Here is a 16,574-nt window from a genome sequence, read left to right as displayed (position 1 = left end):
TTAATAATAATAATAAGTCAATAATAATATTCAATAAAAGGGTAATTCTTTTTGTAATTGATAAATAATTAACGTAAAATAGTTTGCGAGACCACAAGGAAGAGATAGGTGTACTCAACGAAACATCACATGTTAAACCACAGGGGTTTCTCCTCAAGATATTTATAATTTCCACAATGAAGAGGTTAGCATTTGCAATATATTTAAAATTTTCTCTCTTCCTTTATTTTACTGCCATTGACTGGTAAATTATTACTGTGTTGACATAATATATACTTTTGTTTTAGATAATAATCAGAAATTATCAATGCTTGATCCAGTACTTAACAGGGACTCGCCGCCAGAACGAGATGGGTGCGTATGATTCCATTTTTCTACTAATCTGAAAGAAAGCAGTGTACATTGGTTGCTAAGATGATCATTACGATAGTTTCCAATTCTGATCCAAAGTTTGGTTTTTTCACTGTAACCTTTTCTTAAAATTGGGCGTCGTTTAGGATTCGATATCTAACATGCCATTTGTGTACTGTTATTTTATCTACAATTTTGTTTAGTCCTTTTCACATCATTCTTTAGATGGTGTCAGCTTTAACGGAACTTTTCGGAAGGAATTTTATTTCGGTAAAATAATGAAAGCTGTGATTGTGTTGATGCTCTCTTTGCTTGATTCGACGTAATCTTCAACTTAAACAGGTCGGTATTTAGACTGAAGGGTGCATACCGGCTTTTTTTATTATGTAAATTTATTTGGTGAAAGGCATAGCTCAACAACATTGTGCCCACTATTCGTGTGGATGAGCATGCTGTTTGGACTGGGAGGGCCGCCTGTCGCTTAGGACCTATTTGACCGAATCGTAAAAGTATCCATACGTGATGAACAATTTCACGAACTAAATTTTTCAGGTATTCATTTTATCATTTTTCCGAAAATTCCGTCTCGTGAATTTCATTTTCGTAAGGATTTCTTTCTGGTCATCACTTGAATACTTAACCGAACTGTCAATCCACAGAGTCATGGTGGTTATCGATTTCCTTGCTAGAAGGAGTTAAGCTTCAGCTAATTCGTTGGCTTCTAACCCTGCTTAAGGACTTAAACAACACATTTTTTTCCGTTGTCCTTTCTGACGAGGTTCAAATAGCGGATTGTACAGGCCATGCTGTTCACGAAGTTTCCAACAGCCAAAAAGTTTTGAAAAAAAAACGGGAAAAATAATTGAAAACGTTTTGCATTGCCGTGAGCAGAACACGTGCTCCTGGAGGACGATTCACAGGAACATAAGTTCTGATAATGAAAATTATTGTTTGTTTTTTTTGTGCTATTAATTAGAAGCTATGTAGCATATACGTGAAAGGGGAACTTGCACCAGGATGGGAAGAGCTAAAAAACTTTTCATTCTTCGAAAAGTAAACTGTGATGTTAAAGGCTTAAAGTAATATTTTCTTTTACATAGAAATTGTTTACGAAGCGCCGCTTTTCCATGTGTTAAAAAACATTCGTCTAGAAATGAGGAAGCTGGTTTACGTCTAATTGTATGTTTTACGGTTTTCTTTGGTTCCGTTTCCTCTAGCTGGCACTGTCGCTGCGGTTTCTGGCCTCTAGATGACTTGAGATGCTGTTTCTGGCCGCTAGATGGATTTTGAGAGATTTCGTTTCTGGCCTCTAGATGGATTTTGAGAGATGTCTTTTCTGGCCGCAAGATGGATTTGAAAGATGCGCTTCTGACCGGTGGTATTTCTGGCCGCTAGAGGGCACCATGCTAGATACCATATTATTGATGGCCATGACCAACTTTGTCATTGTGACAAGCAATGTTCGTTTTTTTTTTTTGAGGCCATAACACTTTGCTTAGCAACAGACTCGGATTGTTAGGTCATTCTCAAAAACAAATAACTGCTTATGTCTTAATTACGTGCTTGGAAGTGAGGAGTTTATTTATTTTCTTGCTATGATCTGCGAAATGTAAGCATGTTGCAGATGGAAGATGAAAGGTAAGTCGATAGATAATAGTATTGTATAAGTAATTAGATGATCCATTGCCTCTTTTTTCGTGCCAACTGGATTATGTTGCATCGGTATCGTATAAGGAAGGCAAATCAGTCTCCAGCAAATCTGTGATAAAACACAATTTCTGTCCAGCTAATTTTTAAAATCTAATTCTTGTCAATGTTACATTATTTGGGAAATCAGGTACATTGTATTGTCATTTTGGGGCAAGTGATTGTTACAAGCATAACAAATGGCACAAGGAAGGTGGACAACCAAAGTGCAAAACAAATGTGCATAACACAGTAACCAATGGAGTCCTATTGTATAAATTGCATATTCTCACAGAAGCATCTCGCTGACAAGAACAGTGTTGGATTTCTAAACATACTAAACTAAGATCTGATACTATTGAGTGCATTTTTTGTTAAAATAACATTCTCTATTATTGTTCGATCAAAGTCTTTTTCGTATGTGACAAACATGATGAAGATGGTGTGGAAATGCTGAAACTAGGGTAAAATAAACTCAAAACTTAGTTACAGTTTATGTGTGGGACACACAATTAAAATAACATTTGAAGTTGATATAAGAACATGCAGATTGAGCAACAACAAGCTTTTAGTGTTTCCTTGTGTGAGTTTGCAACAAGAGATATTGCTCTATAGAAGACCAATACTGAAAACTGTTGCACAAAACATGTCCAGTAATAAACTGCAAACTAAGAACACTACTGTAATGGCAAAGTAGTTAAAGTAATACTAGCCATGAATCAACTATCAGCAAGAAGTGTGGTAACATACTACGTTTGGTAGTTTTACGGTAGATTTCGTGGTTTCATCATTAGCCTTTCCACGGTTTTTCAATGCCTGTCTGTTTGTTATTTTAGTAATAAAAATAGTTTAATAAGTCGTAATTTTGTAATTAAACACTAATTTTATATTATAAATTTTGACTCACATAGACGCGGCTTAACTACGAGGCAAAACTGCCACAGCCCACCAACAGTCCACCAGATGCTAGTGAAACCTATTTTTTTTAAATCCCGTCACTTTTCGGCTACAGTTTGCATGTAATACTGCTTAGACTTACAAATTTATCACATTAGGCACGAAATTTTCATTCGGGTAAATTAAGGTGTCATTAAGATTTGAGATATTCTCTGGAAATGTAGAGCTATTCAGCGGTATATTTGTCGTAACTGAAATCGTACTTTTAGAAGCTCCGCAATGTTTATGTACAGTAGATGACTTCTGCAACTATGAAAATCTTGTTAACAATTGAAAGGAGAACATAGCTCATTTTTTAGATTTCCGAAATTGGGATTTCCGGTTTTACTTTCGGTTTTTAAATAGCTTATGGTTGCTTACGTTTAAGTCTGTACATAAAAAGATTCATATTTTCGTGATCCTCATGAAATTTGGGGTCGAATCCATGGGTCAGTACAAGATACCCGAAAATCGTCGAAAATCGCTAATTTTCATGAACTATAGTTCAGGAAAAATCGCGATTTTGGCCAAATCCGGCTTTTGGCCGAAAACACATCAGTTGTATTCCAAATTTGATAAGGATAACGAATATTGTATTCAATTCGTCACACGATCAATATTTTCGGAGATATTGGCTACTTTCGGTGACTTCCGGAAAAATGTTACGTGATTTTGCAAAAAGTAAAAAATGAACTGTATTCTTCCACCGTTTTTAGTAATGTTGTATCAACTGATGTGATTGGGTGGTCCTTTTTTCTTGTTATTTTGCTATCTACGATACTGGTTAATCTTACGACATGGATGCGGATGAATGGATGGCATGTTTAACGTCTGTCCTGCATGCAAACTACCTGCTAAATTTTTTGGTTATGTCGCTATAAAAATAGAGGTAATTGTCTGAAATACTAACGATCAAGGTACGATCATGTTAAGCGCTAATTTTCGCACTTCGTTTTGAAGTTAAGATTTTCATTGGGTATCAAATAGTAAAACTAGATGGCGCTGTTGTTTCCCTTTAATGGCTGATTGTCGTAACTAGTAGAGTTGATGTGTGTTAATTTTCTTAACTATGATATGTTTCGAAGGAATATTCATCTAAAAATTCACGGTAAGTTATCTACGGTTTTGTACTTTCATTTTTGGTAATGTATTGGAATGAAAACACTCTAAAATTGGTTGTTTTTCATATGTGACAATTCCAATTGTTGATCAGCTATGCCAGCTGCTCAGCTAGGCTATCCATACTTTTGTTTTTTATTACGCTATTTACGCGTGGGAAAGGTATTTAACTCACAATATGCCATTTATGCCCTTTAATTCTTTTCCAAACCATAGAAGGCAAATTTAAATGCTTGCGAACTTAACCATGGGGGCATTCCTTTCAAATGAGTCCCTCGCAGCAGATTGCCAATTGATTCAAAAGGATGTAGTGGATGGTTTGCAAACCCAAGCTTACTGGGTGTTCTCTTACGTTTTGAGATATCTGGTAGTTGCACATCTATGTTGAAAGAACTAATTGGAAGTACTGATACTTTTCACCTTTTAATTCCCCGTCCAGCTTATCTCTAGTAGACTTTGGAATGTTTACGGTATGAAAACACTCAATAACACTATGGTTTGTTAAATGTTACTGTTACAAGTAGGTTGCCAATGGAAACTGTTTGATTGTCATAGTGTATCTCTTTCCTGCGATGAATTTTATTTTGTTTTTGGTTTTTTACAAGAGTTTGTCAGTAAAGATGACTATGAGTGTGCTGTTGTTCTTTCATCTAATTTATTTCCTTACTTTATACAGATCGGTAATGAAAAAGAAATGAATCCTATTCTTCACCTCATTCTCTCCTCATTGTCATCAAGCTGATCGTCTCTGCCTCACGGTCCTCGTCGTCGCCGTCCTCGTCGTCGCCGTCCTCGTCGTCGCCGTCCTCGTCGTCGCCGTCCTCGTCGTCGCCGTCCTCGTCGTCGCCGTCCTCGTCGTCGCCGTCCTCGTCGTCGCCGTCCTCGTCATCGCCGTCCTCGTCATCGCCGTCCTCGTCATCGCCGTCCTCGTCTCGCTGTCATCGCCGCCGTCGTCTCGCTGTCATCGCCGCCGTCATCTCTCGCTGTCATCGCCGCCGTCGTCTTTGCTGTCTTCAAGCTGATCGCCTTAGCCTTGCTATCTTCACTTCGCTGTCTTCGCTTCGCCGTCATCGCTTCGCCGTCATCGAGCTAATCGCCTTTGCCGCATCATCGTCGATTGCGCCCGTCTTCGCCTCATCCCCCTCATCGTGGAGCCTGGCGTTTTGGTATTGTTTTGTTTTGTCTTCTCGTATAGTGTATTGTAAGCTAACCCGTTGGCTGCCACCCATTTTGCTCCCATTTTTTTTGTAGCTGTAGGGACCGGCGGCGCTGTTCTACCCCTAGGTTGATCACCTATTGGGGTAGGGCAGTCGCCTGCGCCTTCGGGCGCTTTTAGGCAATGCACCAGCAGGGCCTTCTCTTTGTCGATTTGATGGTGGAGTAACCCGGGGTGTGCATTCCCATAAAGGCCTCCACCATCAAGTCAGCCCGGACTTGTCGAAAGACAAGTCCCCCCTTGCATCGTCTTCCATCTGAAGCGATGGTAGCAACTGTAGAAGAACAACCTACGGGTTGTAATGGCTTGGCAGCCAACGGGTTAGCTTAAGTGTTTATGTATGTATGTATGTATGTATGTATGTTTGTATTGTATGTTGTGTAATGTATTAAATAACATGTAATGTAAAACGTGGTGGAATTGTGGGTGGAGGTGGGACAATACAAAACCAATTCCAATTATATCTTTGTGTATTTACTTTTAGTATCTAAGAAGCAATCATTTTTAAGACATATTAACTCAAACTGTTATTTAACAGTCGACAGGCAATAAGTACTTAACACACGATTTTTACTTGAAATGCAAATTCCATCATCTACAGCCTTTACTATGCCCCAAACCTTAAAATTTCTGGAACTGCAAACAGACGCTCTTCGTATTCACAACATGTAAACAGTTTTTCGACTGTATTTCAGATTTTGCGTATTACTCCGTTCTGACATTTCGGCAACTTCCACAAGTTCCATCAAACTGGTCGACAAATTGCTTCTATAGCTTTCGATTTCCAATTTAATTCAATTTCACCATGAAGGAAAGAAAACAATATACATTGTGTTGATCAGCTTTTTAACGTAGTTTTTTGCCTCTGGAATGCTGCTTTCTGGAACATCACTCCAACATGCATCTAATCGATTTCATCTGAAAAGAAAATAAAGGCAGCATTTATTAATATTTCATAATGTATTCAGGATAAGACTTAGGTAGAGAACAACTAGAGGTGCCACTCATTTTAACAGCACAATATCTAAAGATGCCCTATTTCTCGCAAATTTCCTTCCGAAATTGGTAACCGAACTATTCAGGTTCTCCCTTCAACGATAATGCGGCAGTAGCAAAAGTTATGTTTTGCCAATGAACTAAATTCTACTTAATTAGCAACGGCTTCTTTCTCTCTAATGTTTAAGACAAAAAGATAAAATAGCAATTTCATCACGAGCCGTAGAACAATAACAAATGAATTAGTGAGTTCAAACGATTGACAATATCTACTTTATCAGAATGAAGAATATTGACAACAATGAAACCACTCGCAGTTGCTGCACTTTCTAATGTTTGAACGCGCACTACACGTTCTTTCACTATCCAAGACGCAAAAAGTTAACTTCAAATCGTAAATAACCATACAGTCTAAAGGCAAATCTAAAACCTCAAAAGTCTAACCTATTCAAGCACCTTAGTAAATGATCTAGAATAGACGAAATACTCCACCTTCAAGCATTTCTATGTACAACACGACAATCGGCTCCGTGTTCGATGTGGATAGATTTGTGGCCTGAGCGGACGAGAATGTTCCGTAAACACTTAGCAACCCAGGATTCCAAAGACGAACGGGGAAATAGAATTGTGATCCTATAATGGCCAATATACAAAATGAGAAGAGTTGAAATGTTAGGGTTTATTTATTTCCATTCTTACCATTTTATGAGTTTCTCAACCAACTGCTGACATCTGAATTCCCAAATTGACGCATCACCTCAATGTAATTAGTTGTTTGGACACCTAAAGCAAAAAAAAAAAAAAAAGAAATAGATGAGCAAAATCTTTCATAATACTAAAGCTATAGTAAGGCCAAGCATTTACAATTACATGGGTTTAGGTCAAACTGCAGACTCAAAAGGGACCATGCCTTTACCGTACCCTATCGTCTAACACAGGCCAGAATACTTTGTATAAGAAACATAATTTAAATGACCAGATTCGAAATTTTCAAAGAAAAGACGCAGCTAGTGGTAAGAACGGATTGGCGTGTTTACAACAATCAGTTAAGAAGTCAAACTGCAAAGAACGTATTTAAACATCAGATACAAATAGTTTCTTGTGAAACTAAGTCACTGGAGTGCTTGGCAAATGTCTTGTACGATAACTATATGTACGAGTACGTAAAAACTGGTAATATTACTCTAAAAGGCAGTTGATTTGCTGGTTAGAGCAGTATCTAGCTCCTAATTATTATAAAAAGCCATACTTAAGTTACAAAAGACCGGACAACGTATCAGACGATCACATGTGACATGTCGCTGGCGATAGAAATTTAGAAATGGCGAAGTTTCTTCCTCAAACGAATGATTGTCGCAGGCAACGTTGCCAGATCGGATCCAAAAAACTTTTAATTCGGAAGAAAAAAAAAATGTAAATAAATTAGCCAGTTGAGACCAGTGTCACAGAGAAGGTAAAATTCGCTGAATTAATGGAATTATCTCTGTAAAAATTTTGACTTCGAATTCGATTAAACGTATTGCTAAAATCAAAAAGTGCATTCCAGCTTACCTTTAAAACAGGTGAGACAAATAGCGTTCTGTAGGTAGGTGGGATTAACAAAGAGTATGGCATCTTCCCTCCAACATTTGCTCCACCAAAAAGCGCATGGTTACCTAATCATGACCAACATAATGGACAAGCAATCATCCACGTAACCTTTTTATTTTCTTTACTGACGATCTATAAAAGACGTTTGATAGCTTCCCTTTCGCCTGCGTCTCTCTCTTGTGAAAACTGTGAATTCTTAGTTATATAACACTTTATTGCGAAACACAATCGTAATAAGAAAATAAAACGAAACGAACGAAGATACCTATCATCCAAATTTTGCTCCGAGCGCGTTTCAGAAATCTATTTGAGGAGAATGAAAGAAGACGTATATTATCAATCGGAGTGGAAAAGGCGAATTTGGTAAAGCACACACAATTAGGATGGTTTCTTTTAATACAATATAGTCTAATTACTTCAGGCCAAGACTACCAAAGCGACTTCGACCTCGAATGAGATTACACAACGTTGACTATTTAAGTTCCACCACCATGGCGCGTTGCGACATAGTGATCGCCATACGTCTCGCGGAATTTCGTTGGCAACGTAGGAGAGCGCAAAGAGACTCGGGCGTTATAACGCAATCCAGCAATGTCCACTTCGTATTGTCCACTGGTCACGTAATCGGGAGTTAAACGGTGTACGGTGCCCGTTACATCATAGTTCTGAATATATCCCAGGCAGACCTTAATATAACAATGAATCATTATTACATGTAAGACTCAATAATTGACAAGTTGAGATACCTGTCGATTAAGTGTAAAACCGAATCCGGCCGTGGTTACCATACCGGCGAATTCTCCATTACGGTAAATGGGTTCGCCACCCCACGGCCATGGATCAATCTCTGGATCGTGGTCGTCCAACTGGAACTGGACGTACATTCTTTGAACACCTTCTTTTTTCTGTTTCAGCAAGGCCTCTCTACCAATAAAGTCAATGTCGCTGTTGAGTTTGACGCGGAAACCGCGTCCGCACTCGAGCGGCGTCGTCGATGCATCGATATCTTGGCCCCAATAGGCGTAAAAGCGTTCCACTCTAAATGAGAATTGATTCAATAAAAACAGTTAAACGATAGAACAATAAATTTTAAATCGAATCATTCACCGAAGGCTGCGGGTGGCATAGTATCCTGCGTGCTGAATAGCGTATTTGCGACCGTGTTCCAAAATTTTGTCATAAACATGAAGAGCTGCCTCGTTGGGTATGTATAGGACCCAGCCCATTTCACCCGTATGCGTCAAATTCATAGCGCGGATACCCGATGCTGAACCCATATCCATTTCTTTGACGGTGAAGAAAGGAAACGATTTAGGACTCAAATCTGCCTCAGTCAATTCGGACAGAACGGCCCGCGAAAGTGGGCCCATGACGCAGAGAGCAGTGTACAGTGACGTCACATCGGCAACGTTGACGCTTGAGCTAGTCCCGCCGAAAAATTTCTGTTGCTGGCGTCGAAGCCAGGCTTGACACCGCCTGAAGGGAGAAAGTGGAGTTTTTATAAAAATTTTATTACATGAGTATTCATAATTTTTCTTGTAATAATACTATTTTTTATTACTGTTTTGCTTTTCAATAACATGGTGTAAAGGAAAGAATTCTTTAAAGAAGAACCTTACGTTTGTTGGATGATGGGAGCAATCATCATATAGTGATTATCAGAGAGCCGTGCCAGAGAACAATCGCTTTCATATCCACCTATAAAGAAATAATGATAATTTCAGTTTTTATTAACGTCTCAAGTAGAACGAATAAAAAATCAAACCATTTTCATTGTGCATTCCAGTGTGAAGAATGGCCCCAATTGGCACGTCCACATCGTTCGAACACACGTACTGTAGAAAATCAACCACCTCTAGGCTATTTGATGTTAAATCAAGTTTGGTAAATGAAGAATAATCAGCGATGGCGACGGATTCACGACAAGCGCGATACTCGTTGCGGACGCATTCGAACCAGTGGGGTTTCATGAACGAGTTGGTGTAGGCGACACGAAATGGAGCTTCAACATTTTGGCCAATGCCTCCTGCTGGATGGGTAGTCAGATCATCGTCAACGTCGGAATCCTGATACGGATTGGGTTCGTAGTACGCTGGCCGTTCGTAGCCCATCGTTTGGCCAAAAACGGCACCAGCTGCTTTGAGACGCGGGAAGACGGGAGACACACGTAAACGTCGGCCAGTGCGGAATTCGCTGAAAGGATAAGGTAATTGGTAGTGGACGCCGGGTACCTCCTTCATGCGTTCCAAAAGAAATTGCCGATTGTTGTGTAATGGCACGAATCGCTGGACATTCAATTCGTTGAGAGGGTAAGGCTGTTTGCCTGTTACTATCCATTCGGACAAATGTTTGGCAACGCCTCCTGCTGAAGCTATTCCCAGCGATTTCATCCCAGTGGCGACAAAATAATTGTCCACCTCCGATGTTTCGCCGAGAACCCATTTACAATCGGGTGAAAAACTTTCAGGTCCATTGCACAGCTTGCCGAGAACAGCTGTTCGCATAAAGGGTACTCGATGGACCTGTAATGGAAAAAACGATGTGCAAGTCAAGCTGGCTCCCTTCAAAAGAATCTAATGAAATTCAGACCATTTGTTCAAGCATTGGCGCAAAATGATCCCAGTCCACTTCCAGTTGACTCTCTTCTACCGAAAGGGGCAGAGCACCGTCCTCAAAGACAGGTTTCGCTAGTGGCTCGAATCCACCTGCCAGAATGCAACCGTCTTTTTCACGAAAGTAGACGTGTCCGTCGAGATCACGAATGACGGGCATGTTTGCATCGAGGTCTTTAATGGGCTTCGTGTGTAAGTAATAGTGTTCCACTGCCTGGACAGGTACCTTGACTAGTGGTTGCGTCTTTTTGCCGAGCGAACGCGCCCAGAAACCAGCACAATTGACGAAGAAATCGCACTTGATTGTGCCACGATCTGTTTCAACGGCGGCTACTCGGTTTTGGCTCGTCAAGACTCGATTGACTTGGATGTGCTCAAACATGCGGACACCTTGGGCAGCTGCCAAAGTGGCCAAGCTCTCACAAATGGTGTGTGGGTCGGCAACAGCATCAATCGGTATCCACAGGCCTCCTTGAAGATCCTGTGTGTTGATGTAAGGATATCTTTTGGAAATTTCTTCTGTCGTGAGCAGATAACACTCAATCTTCCGACAAACTGCGTGAGATTTCATTCTCCTGAAATGTGTTAGGCGATCTTTTGTTCGGGCCAACAACAAAGATCCACATTGCTTAAATCCTGTATTATAGCCCATTTGAGCCAGTTCCCCATATAGTTTGATGCTCTCTTCTGTGATTCTGGTTTCTGTTGAAGTGGGCTTGAAGATGCCAATCTAAGAAGGATCTTAATAATAATCATAATGACAGTTACCGATTCTTATTTATATCAAGAAGATATACCAGCCCCGACATGTGCCAGGGAGTAGCCCGGCCAATCTTTCCTTGATCCAGAATGAGCGTGTCTTTGCCCCAACCATGCTGGGCTAAAAAGTAACCTAGGGCAGCACCTTGGACTCCCCCACCGCAAATGACTACTTTAGCATGTGTCGGTAATTCCTCAGAGGAAGTAAAACTGTAGGAACGTTTAAAACAACATCGAATCGGGACATTTCGTACAAGACGAGTTCCCATGACAAAAACAAGTCTAAACGTTTCTTCAAACGTTGATGAATATCCGAGGACTGATGTTTACAATTGCAACTACCAGCTGACCGTTGAATAAAAATATCTGAAAACAGCGCTTCCAAATTTAAATATAACAAAAGTGTGTATTTTTAAAAAATTATTTCCATAGTATTTGTCTCGTATAAATTAGGCTGTTAAAATATAAGGATTATGAAAACATAGCAATGTAAATAATTAATCATTGTAAAACTGGCATTGGCGTGACCAGCCTGCAGCCGAATCTCCCCTTTCGGTCACAGTCGTGATTACCTATCACAACAATTTCTCTAGGATGGCGGTCTGCGCGAGTTTGTTCTTCAAATGCCGTCGACTACCGTCCACCTTGCTCAATTTGCGTCCTCTTGTTCTTAGTTTGAATGCTCAAAGTACTCGTACGTTTTGCTCAACCAAAGCATTAGCAGGTAAAAGACTAATTTCTCACGTTAGTGCTACGTTCCTTTTCCCACATTCCCGCTTTCTTGTTTTCAGCGAGGAAATATACCGAACAGCACGAATGGGTTGATGTCCAAGGTACGATCGGCACTGTTGGGGTGACCGACTACGCCCAGACTGCGCTTGGAGATGTTGTGTTTGCTCAACTTCCTGAACCTGATTCAGAACTCAACCAAATGGGTATGTGAATTGTGGGTAGCAAAAACTGTTTACATAATCTACATTTATAGCCATATCTCTTAGATGACTGTGGAGCTTTGGAAAGTGTGAAGGCTGCCAGCGAACTCTACTGCCCTGTCAGTGGAACAGTCGTTGAGAAGAACAAGGATGTGGAAGAGACTCCAGCCTTGATCAACCAGTCTCCATATGAGCAGGGATGGCTGTTCAAGATCCAGCTCAGCAAACCAGAAGAGCTGGATGCACTCTTAGATGAAGCAGGCTATGAGAATCATTTGAAAAACACAGGCCACTAGGTGCCTGCCAAATTGTTTGCAAATGAAGTTTGTAGAATTGTACCAAGTAGACTGTTTAACAAAGATATTATCTTTATTTTTGGTGCAGCATGCCAGCAGATATTCCAAAATATATCCCTTATTCTTAAACCGAATCGCTGCACAAGTTTGTTATCAGAAGGTGTTTTTATCTGTTTACTTGTCTGGTAGGGATTAAAGAGCATGGGCTATTATTGGGACACTGATATCGGATACGAGCTTTGAAACTATATTTGTTTGATCCGGTAACTAAAGTTTGAAATGCAGTCAGTCGTATAGGATAAAAACAAACAAACAAACGTAACACTTGTCTGGTCTACGTCTCAACGGAAAATGGAAGGCACCGATTGCTGTGATGATAAATTATAGGTAAAACAAAGCAATTTTTTTTTTTTTTTTTCCAAAAATGAAGATCGTTAACTCTGCCAATTGTTCCCAAAGCCATAGGCAGAATCTGAATCGTTTTCGTATTCTTCTTTGTTTTCAACCAACGCCGACTGGATGGGCCGTCCGTTGAATGAATTGGAGTGATGTAACATGGTAGGTGAACTAATGAACGGCTGAGGCCAATCCTTTGGTCGCTTCTTTTTAACTGTACCTTGTTTGTTGGGCGGAGGCATCAACTGTCCTTCCATCTGAAAATTCGGAAAATACACGTTCATGATGTTTGAATTGTTTGAATAATGAAATGACCTACCGCTGAAATGGCAAGATTGTCGATGGATCCCCATTGTTTGTTGTACGTTTTTGTGTTGGAAAACGTTCCACTGCCTCCTGCCGAGCTGAGTAGATTATTGAAAGCTTCTGTCGTTTTCTTGACGCGAACGTTGAGAGAGCCTATACGAAGGAAACCTGCTGCCGCTTCTTTTTCTGTTAACAATTGGTTTTCAATTCGGTCAGTTACAAGAAACAATATAACGTCATCACACCAAACTCCGTCTACCCCGCATCCCAAATCTTCATCATAACACAGCCCCACATACATCAATAAATAATCTAAAAAATGAAATGAATTTTGATTTTTGTTTACCTGCCGCCAGATTTCGTTTGGCTGTGATTTCTGCAAATAGAAAGAGAAAGTGGGAGAAAAAAAAGAAAAGAAAACAATGATCGACATATACAGTACAACGAACGTGACAAGCACGTACACTACATACCGCACAAATGGACGTGTTATTAGCACAGGACAACAGCGCCAAGGAAACAGGTTAGATATACAGCCAGCACATACACACAGACAGACAGACAGACAAACGTGAATAAATAAATAGCCATCCACCGATTAGATGCAGAGTCATGCACGCGTAATGTTGTTCTCCCCCCCCCCCCCCCCCCCCCGAAAAGGCAAAATGAAATTCGTAGAGGGAAACCCGAAACATTCCGTGTAAGTGATTAGTAGTTCGATCAACTGAAGTGTACGGCCAGAAGTTTATTGTATTAAGTAGATATCATGCAATAGCACCGAAAGCCCATAATCGGAGCACCATGCATTATTCAATCGTTATTTTGTTTAGAAAAAAATAAAAGGAGAGGGAGCCATTGTTTCAACTGAATTTCATCACAAAACATTAAGATTCTAAACAAAAAAAAGGAATAATTCATCTAAGTAGGATTGAGCATTTTTTTTTTTCAGTTTGAAGTAAAAAGGAATGCAGCGAACAGGAGCAGCGTGAATGAAAGTGCGTTTCAAGTAGTGTTATTGACAAAAGCGGAAGAGGAATTAGCCCGGCGTCGAATGCTGGGCCGCAATTCGCGCAGCATGCTGTGACTGGTGGCCAATTGGCGTTTCTTATCGTGACTGGATTTGGACGTCACGCCGTCCTGATCGCTGCAACAAGACTCGGAAGAAGAGAAAGTGAATTTGGAGTCGAGCGCCGGCTCCGAATAGTTCGGATGGTGTCCGGGCGTCAGCTTCAACAGGCTGTTCCTAAGAACGGCCTTGGTCGAAGAGTAGAGGCCTCCGCGTTCGAAAGAAGAGAACGAAGGCTTCGTGCTGTGGTTGTACTCACTGCGGAAGGTGTCGATCGAGATGCAAGTGTCCGGTCGAGAGAGATACTGATGAGGTTTCTTGCCACTGTAGTCTCTCATGTTGGAATCGGCACCTTTTTAAAAAAAATATTTTTTGAAACAAAATTTAAATAAATAAAACGGATGAAAATGGTTGGAAGAAGTTTGGGGACACTGGCGGGCAGGTTGCAGGTGGTCTGTTTAGACACACACCACGTTGCTTACCATATGCTTTGACTAATAAATCTACGACTTCAGCATGGCCCTGCATGGCGGCCAAGTGCAACGGAGTGCATCCCTGTAAATCAAACTCAATGAGGTGAAACTGAAATGTGAAATAAATGAATATGAAATGTATGTATAAATATTATTTTTTTTTTTTTTTTCTGTTGTACTTACAGCGTTCTAAAGTTGCAGGGGAACCATCCGTAAATTGGCATGAGAAACAAGCGGTTAGTAGAATTTAACAGGCGTTTTTGTTTAAAATGTAGATACAAAAGAAAAAAAAACAAACAAATTCTGTACCGTTCTGGCATTGACATCTGATTTGTGAGTGCCAGCAAGCATCTTGACCAGGTCGTCGTTTCCATGCTTGGCAGCCCAGTGGAGTCCAGTCTGCGGAATGAAACAAAGTTTATCAGTCTCGTGAATTGCGAAATGAGCGATAAGAAGACGAAAACCTTAGATTTTTCATCAATTTAATTTTGGGACATTACTTTTCCTAGTTTAGCCTCTTTTTTGTTAAAAAAAAACAAACTTGATATTCGAAGCCAAATGAAATGTAATAGTAGTTTTACATTTCCTTATGGCTTCGAGAGCCTGTTTTTTTTTTTATTTTTCCGCCAACAGATGGCGCGGAAGAGGCCAAAATGAGTACATGCATTTATCGAAAAAAAAAATAAAAAATCTATTTCGGGCGCATATGGAGTACGAAAGCGCACGCCAGCGCATTGAAAAGAAAATGACTGTTGGAAATGTAAAACGACATGTCAGATGACTAAGAATAACGGCCCCTTTTTTCTTTCTTTTTTTTTTTTTTTCTACTTGGAGAAGAAATCTAATTTTTAACTGGGAAACCGACAGGCCAGATTGTCGGTCGTAAAAATGCGTAAAATATACTCACATACTGAAGACGCGGGCGAGAATGGGTCGTCGTGAGCGCATCATCGTTAGACAGCCACATAACGTTTAAAAAAAGAAAAAAAAAAAAAATGAAAGAAAACCAAGACGTTGAAATGAAAGTACGACACGTAGCGCCCAGTGAGGCAGCAACAAGACACATAAATATCTTTAAAAAAAAAAAAAAAATACTCGCGTATGTACGACGCGTAGGTATACAATGTATACATACAGTAATATATACTACATAACAAGTTTGTTTTTATGTTCAAAAAAAAAAAAAAAAAAAAAAAAGAAATGAAATGGCCGTCATAAACAGCTCACTTACGCCCTGCGACAAGTGCCCCGCAACGCCATAGCAGCAAACCGAAAACAAAGGGAATCCCGGGGCAGCGAGCAAAGCAGCCAGATGTTTTGATATCGTTCATAAAATCGCGAGTAGAAGCCACCGGAGGACACACAAAGCAAGTAATTAAAAAAAAAAAGATATTACATTTTTTTTTTTTTTTTTTTAAATCATAATAATAATAATAATAATAATAAAAGGAGAGGGAGGGATGAATGTGAGAAGCCGTGCGTGGAGATGGAAAGAAGAGAAAACGGACTGGAAGTTTTATCCTCGTTCAAAACTCTCACGCGCACGCACACACTCTTACACAGTGGGATATGTTTCTAAAAAAAAAAAAAGAAAGAAAGAAGAAGAAGAAGAGGAGTAACGAAATGAGTAGTAGCTCGCGCACTCAACGACGTGTGTCGTGTCAGTCATTAGCCGCCCATTTGGCCGCGAATGAATAGCGGTTTAATTTTCAATACTTTTTCTTCTTCTTCGTCTTGACTAATTTATTTGACTACGCTTGGCTTCTTCTATTTGAGGCTTTTGCTCCGGTGCGTTACAAAGTTATGATGATTTCTTACGAGGGGCTCATTTTTCCCTTTT

At 40.0% G+C, this 16,574-nt stretch overlaps 3 protein-coding genes and 1 long non-coding RNA gene across 5 annotated transcripts; 1 reads left to right on the top strand and 3 right to left on the bottom strand.

Moving 5' to 3' along the window:
- Positions 1-5,782: 5,782 nt before the first annotated feature.
- LOC130702986 (uncharacterized) lies at positions 5,783-7,630 on the bottom strand. Its single transcript, XR_009004494.1, has 4 exons — positions 7,554-7,630; positions 7,004-7,087; positions 6,797-6,937; positions 5,783-6,226 (listed from the first exon to the last, which is right to left on the bottom strand). It is a non-coding gene; the product is annotated as an uncharacterized LOC130702986 (long non-coding RNA).
- A 570-nt stretch (positions 7,631-8,200) lies between these two features.
- Positions 8,201-11,614, bottom strand: LOC130702983 (pyruvate dehydrogenase phosphatase regulatory subunit, mitochondrial-like). Its single transcript, XM_057524610.1, has 7 exons — positions 11,304-11,614; positions 10,484-11,236; positions 9,660-10,416; positions 9,514-9,592; positions 9,002-9,370; positions 8,641-8,932; positions 8,201-8,580 (listed from the first exon to the last, which is right to left on the bottom strand). The coding sequence occupies exons 1-7, from the start codon at positions 11,532-11,534 to the stop codon at positions 8,371-8,373; spliced, it is 2,691 nt and encodes an 896-aa protein (XP_057380593.1). The 5' UTR covers positions 11,535-11,614; the 3' UTR covers positions 8,201-8,370.
- A 184-nt stretch (positions 11,615-11,798) lies between these two features.
- LOC130702981 (glycine cleavage system H protein-like) lies at positions 11,799-12,895 on the top strand. The gene is made up of 3 exons (XM_057524609.2): positions 11,799-11,989; positions 12,057-12,200; positions 12,264-12,895. Exons 1-3 carry the CDS (start codon positions 11,860-11,862, stop codon positions 12,491-12,493), a joined length of 504 nt encoding a protein of 167 aa, XP_057380592.1. The 5' UTR covers positions 11,799-11,859; the 3' UTR covers positions 12,494-12,895.
- On the bottom strand, positions 12,720-15,799 carry LOC130702979 (ankyrin repeat domain-containing protein SOWAHA-like). 2 transcript variants are annotated; one of them, XM_057524606.2, is made up of 7 exons: positions 15,642-15,799; positions 15,044-15,133; positions 14,744-14,816; positions 14,521-14,613; positions 13,542-13,571; positions 13,209-13,381; positions 12,720-13,146 (listed from the first exon to the last, which is right to left on the bottom strand). In XM_057524606.2, the coding sequence occupies exons 1-7, from the start codon at positions 15,699-15,701 to the stop codon at positions 12,928-12,930; spliced, it is 738 nt and encodes a 245-aa protein (XP_057380589.1). In that variant the 5' UTR covers positions 15,702-15,799; the 3' UTR covers positions 12,720-12,927. The 2 variants fall into 2 exon arrangements, with proteins under 2 accessions (XP_057380589.1, XP_057380590.1); XM_057524607.2 differs by having other exon boundaries at positions 12,720-13,139; positions 13,205-13,381; positions 15,642-15,791.
- Positions 15,800-16,574: the final 775 nt, after the last annotated feature.

This window comes from Daphnia carinata, chromosome 5 (assembly GCF_022539665.2).
Source record: "Daphnia carinata strain CSIRO-1 chromosome 5, CSIRO_AGI_Dcar_HiC_V3, whole genome shotgun sequence".
Lineage (NCBI taxonomy): Eukaryota > Metazoa > Arthropoda > Branchiopoda > Diplostraca > Daphniidae > Daphnia > Daphnia carinata.
Note: the sequence above shows the minus strand (reverse complement) of the source record. Positions and strands in the feature narration are given on the sequence as shown.

What these genes read in the sequence shown, in the direction of transcription:
- LOC130702983 (XM_057524610.1), bottom strand. Translation starts at nt 11,534, where the DNA reads ATGGGAACTCGTCTTGTACGAAATGTCCCGATTCGATGTTGTTTTAAA. An exon ending in TGGAATGCACAATGAAAATG is followed by an intron (nt 9,593 to 9,659) that starts GTTTGATTTTTT and finishes ATTTCTTTATAG; the next exon opens with GTGGATATGAAAGCGATTGT. An exon ending in GTTTTACACTTAATCGACAG is followed by an intron (nt 8,581 to 8,640) that starts GTATCTCAACTT and finishes TGTTATATTAAG; the next exon opens with GTCTGCCTGGGATATATTCA.
- LOC130702981 (XM_057524609.2), top strand. Translation starts at nt 11,860, where the DNA reads ATGGCGGTCTGCGCGAGTTTGTTCTTCAAATGCCGTCGACTACCGTCC. An exon ending in CTCAACCAAAGCATTAGCAG is followed by an intron (nt 11,990 to 12,056) that starts GTAAAAGACTAA and finishes TCTTGTTTTCAG; the next exon opens with CGAGGAAATATACCGAACAG. An exon ending in TTCAGAACTCAACCAAATGG is followed by an intron (nt 12,201 to 12,263) that starts GTATGTGAATTG and finishes CATATCTCTTAG; the next exon opens with ATGACTGTGGAGCTTTGGAA.
- LOC130702979 (XM_057524606.2), bottom strand. Translation starts at nt 15,701, where the DNA reads ATGTGGCTGTCTAACGATGATGCGCTCACGACGACCCATTCTCGCCCG. An exon ending in TTTATTAGTCAAAGCATATG is followed by an intron (nt 14,614 to 14,743) that starts GTAAGCAACGTG and finishes TTTTTTAAAAAG; the next exon opens with GTGCCGATTCCAACATGAGA. An exon ending in ACAATCTTGCCATTTCAGCG is followed by an intron (nt 13,147 to 13,208) that starts GTAGGTCATTTC and finishes CCGAATTTTCAG; the next exon opens with ATGGAAGGACAGTTGATGCC.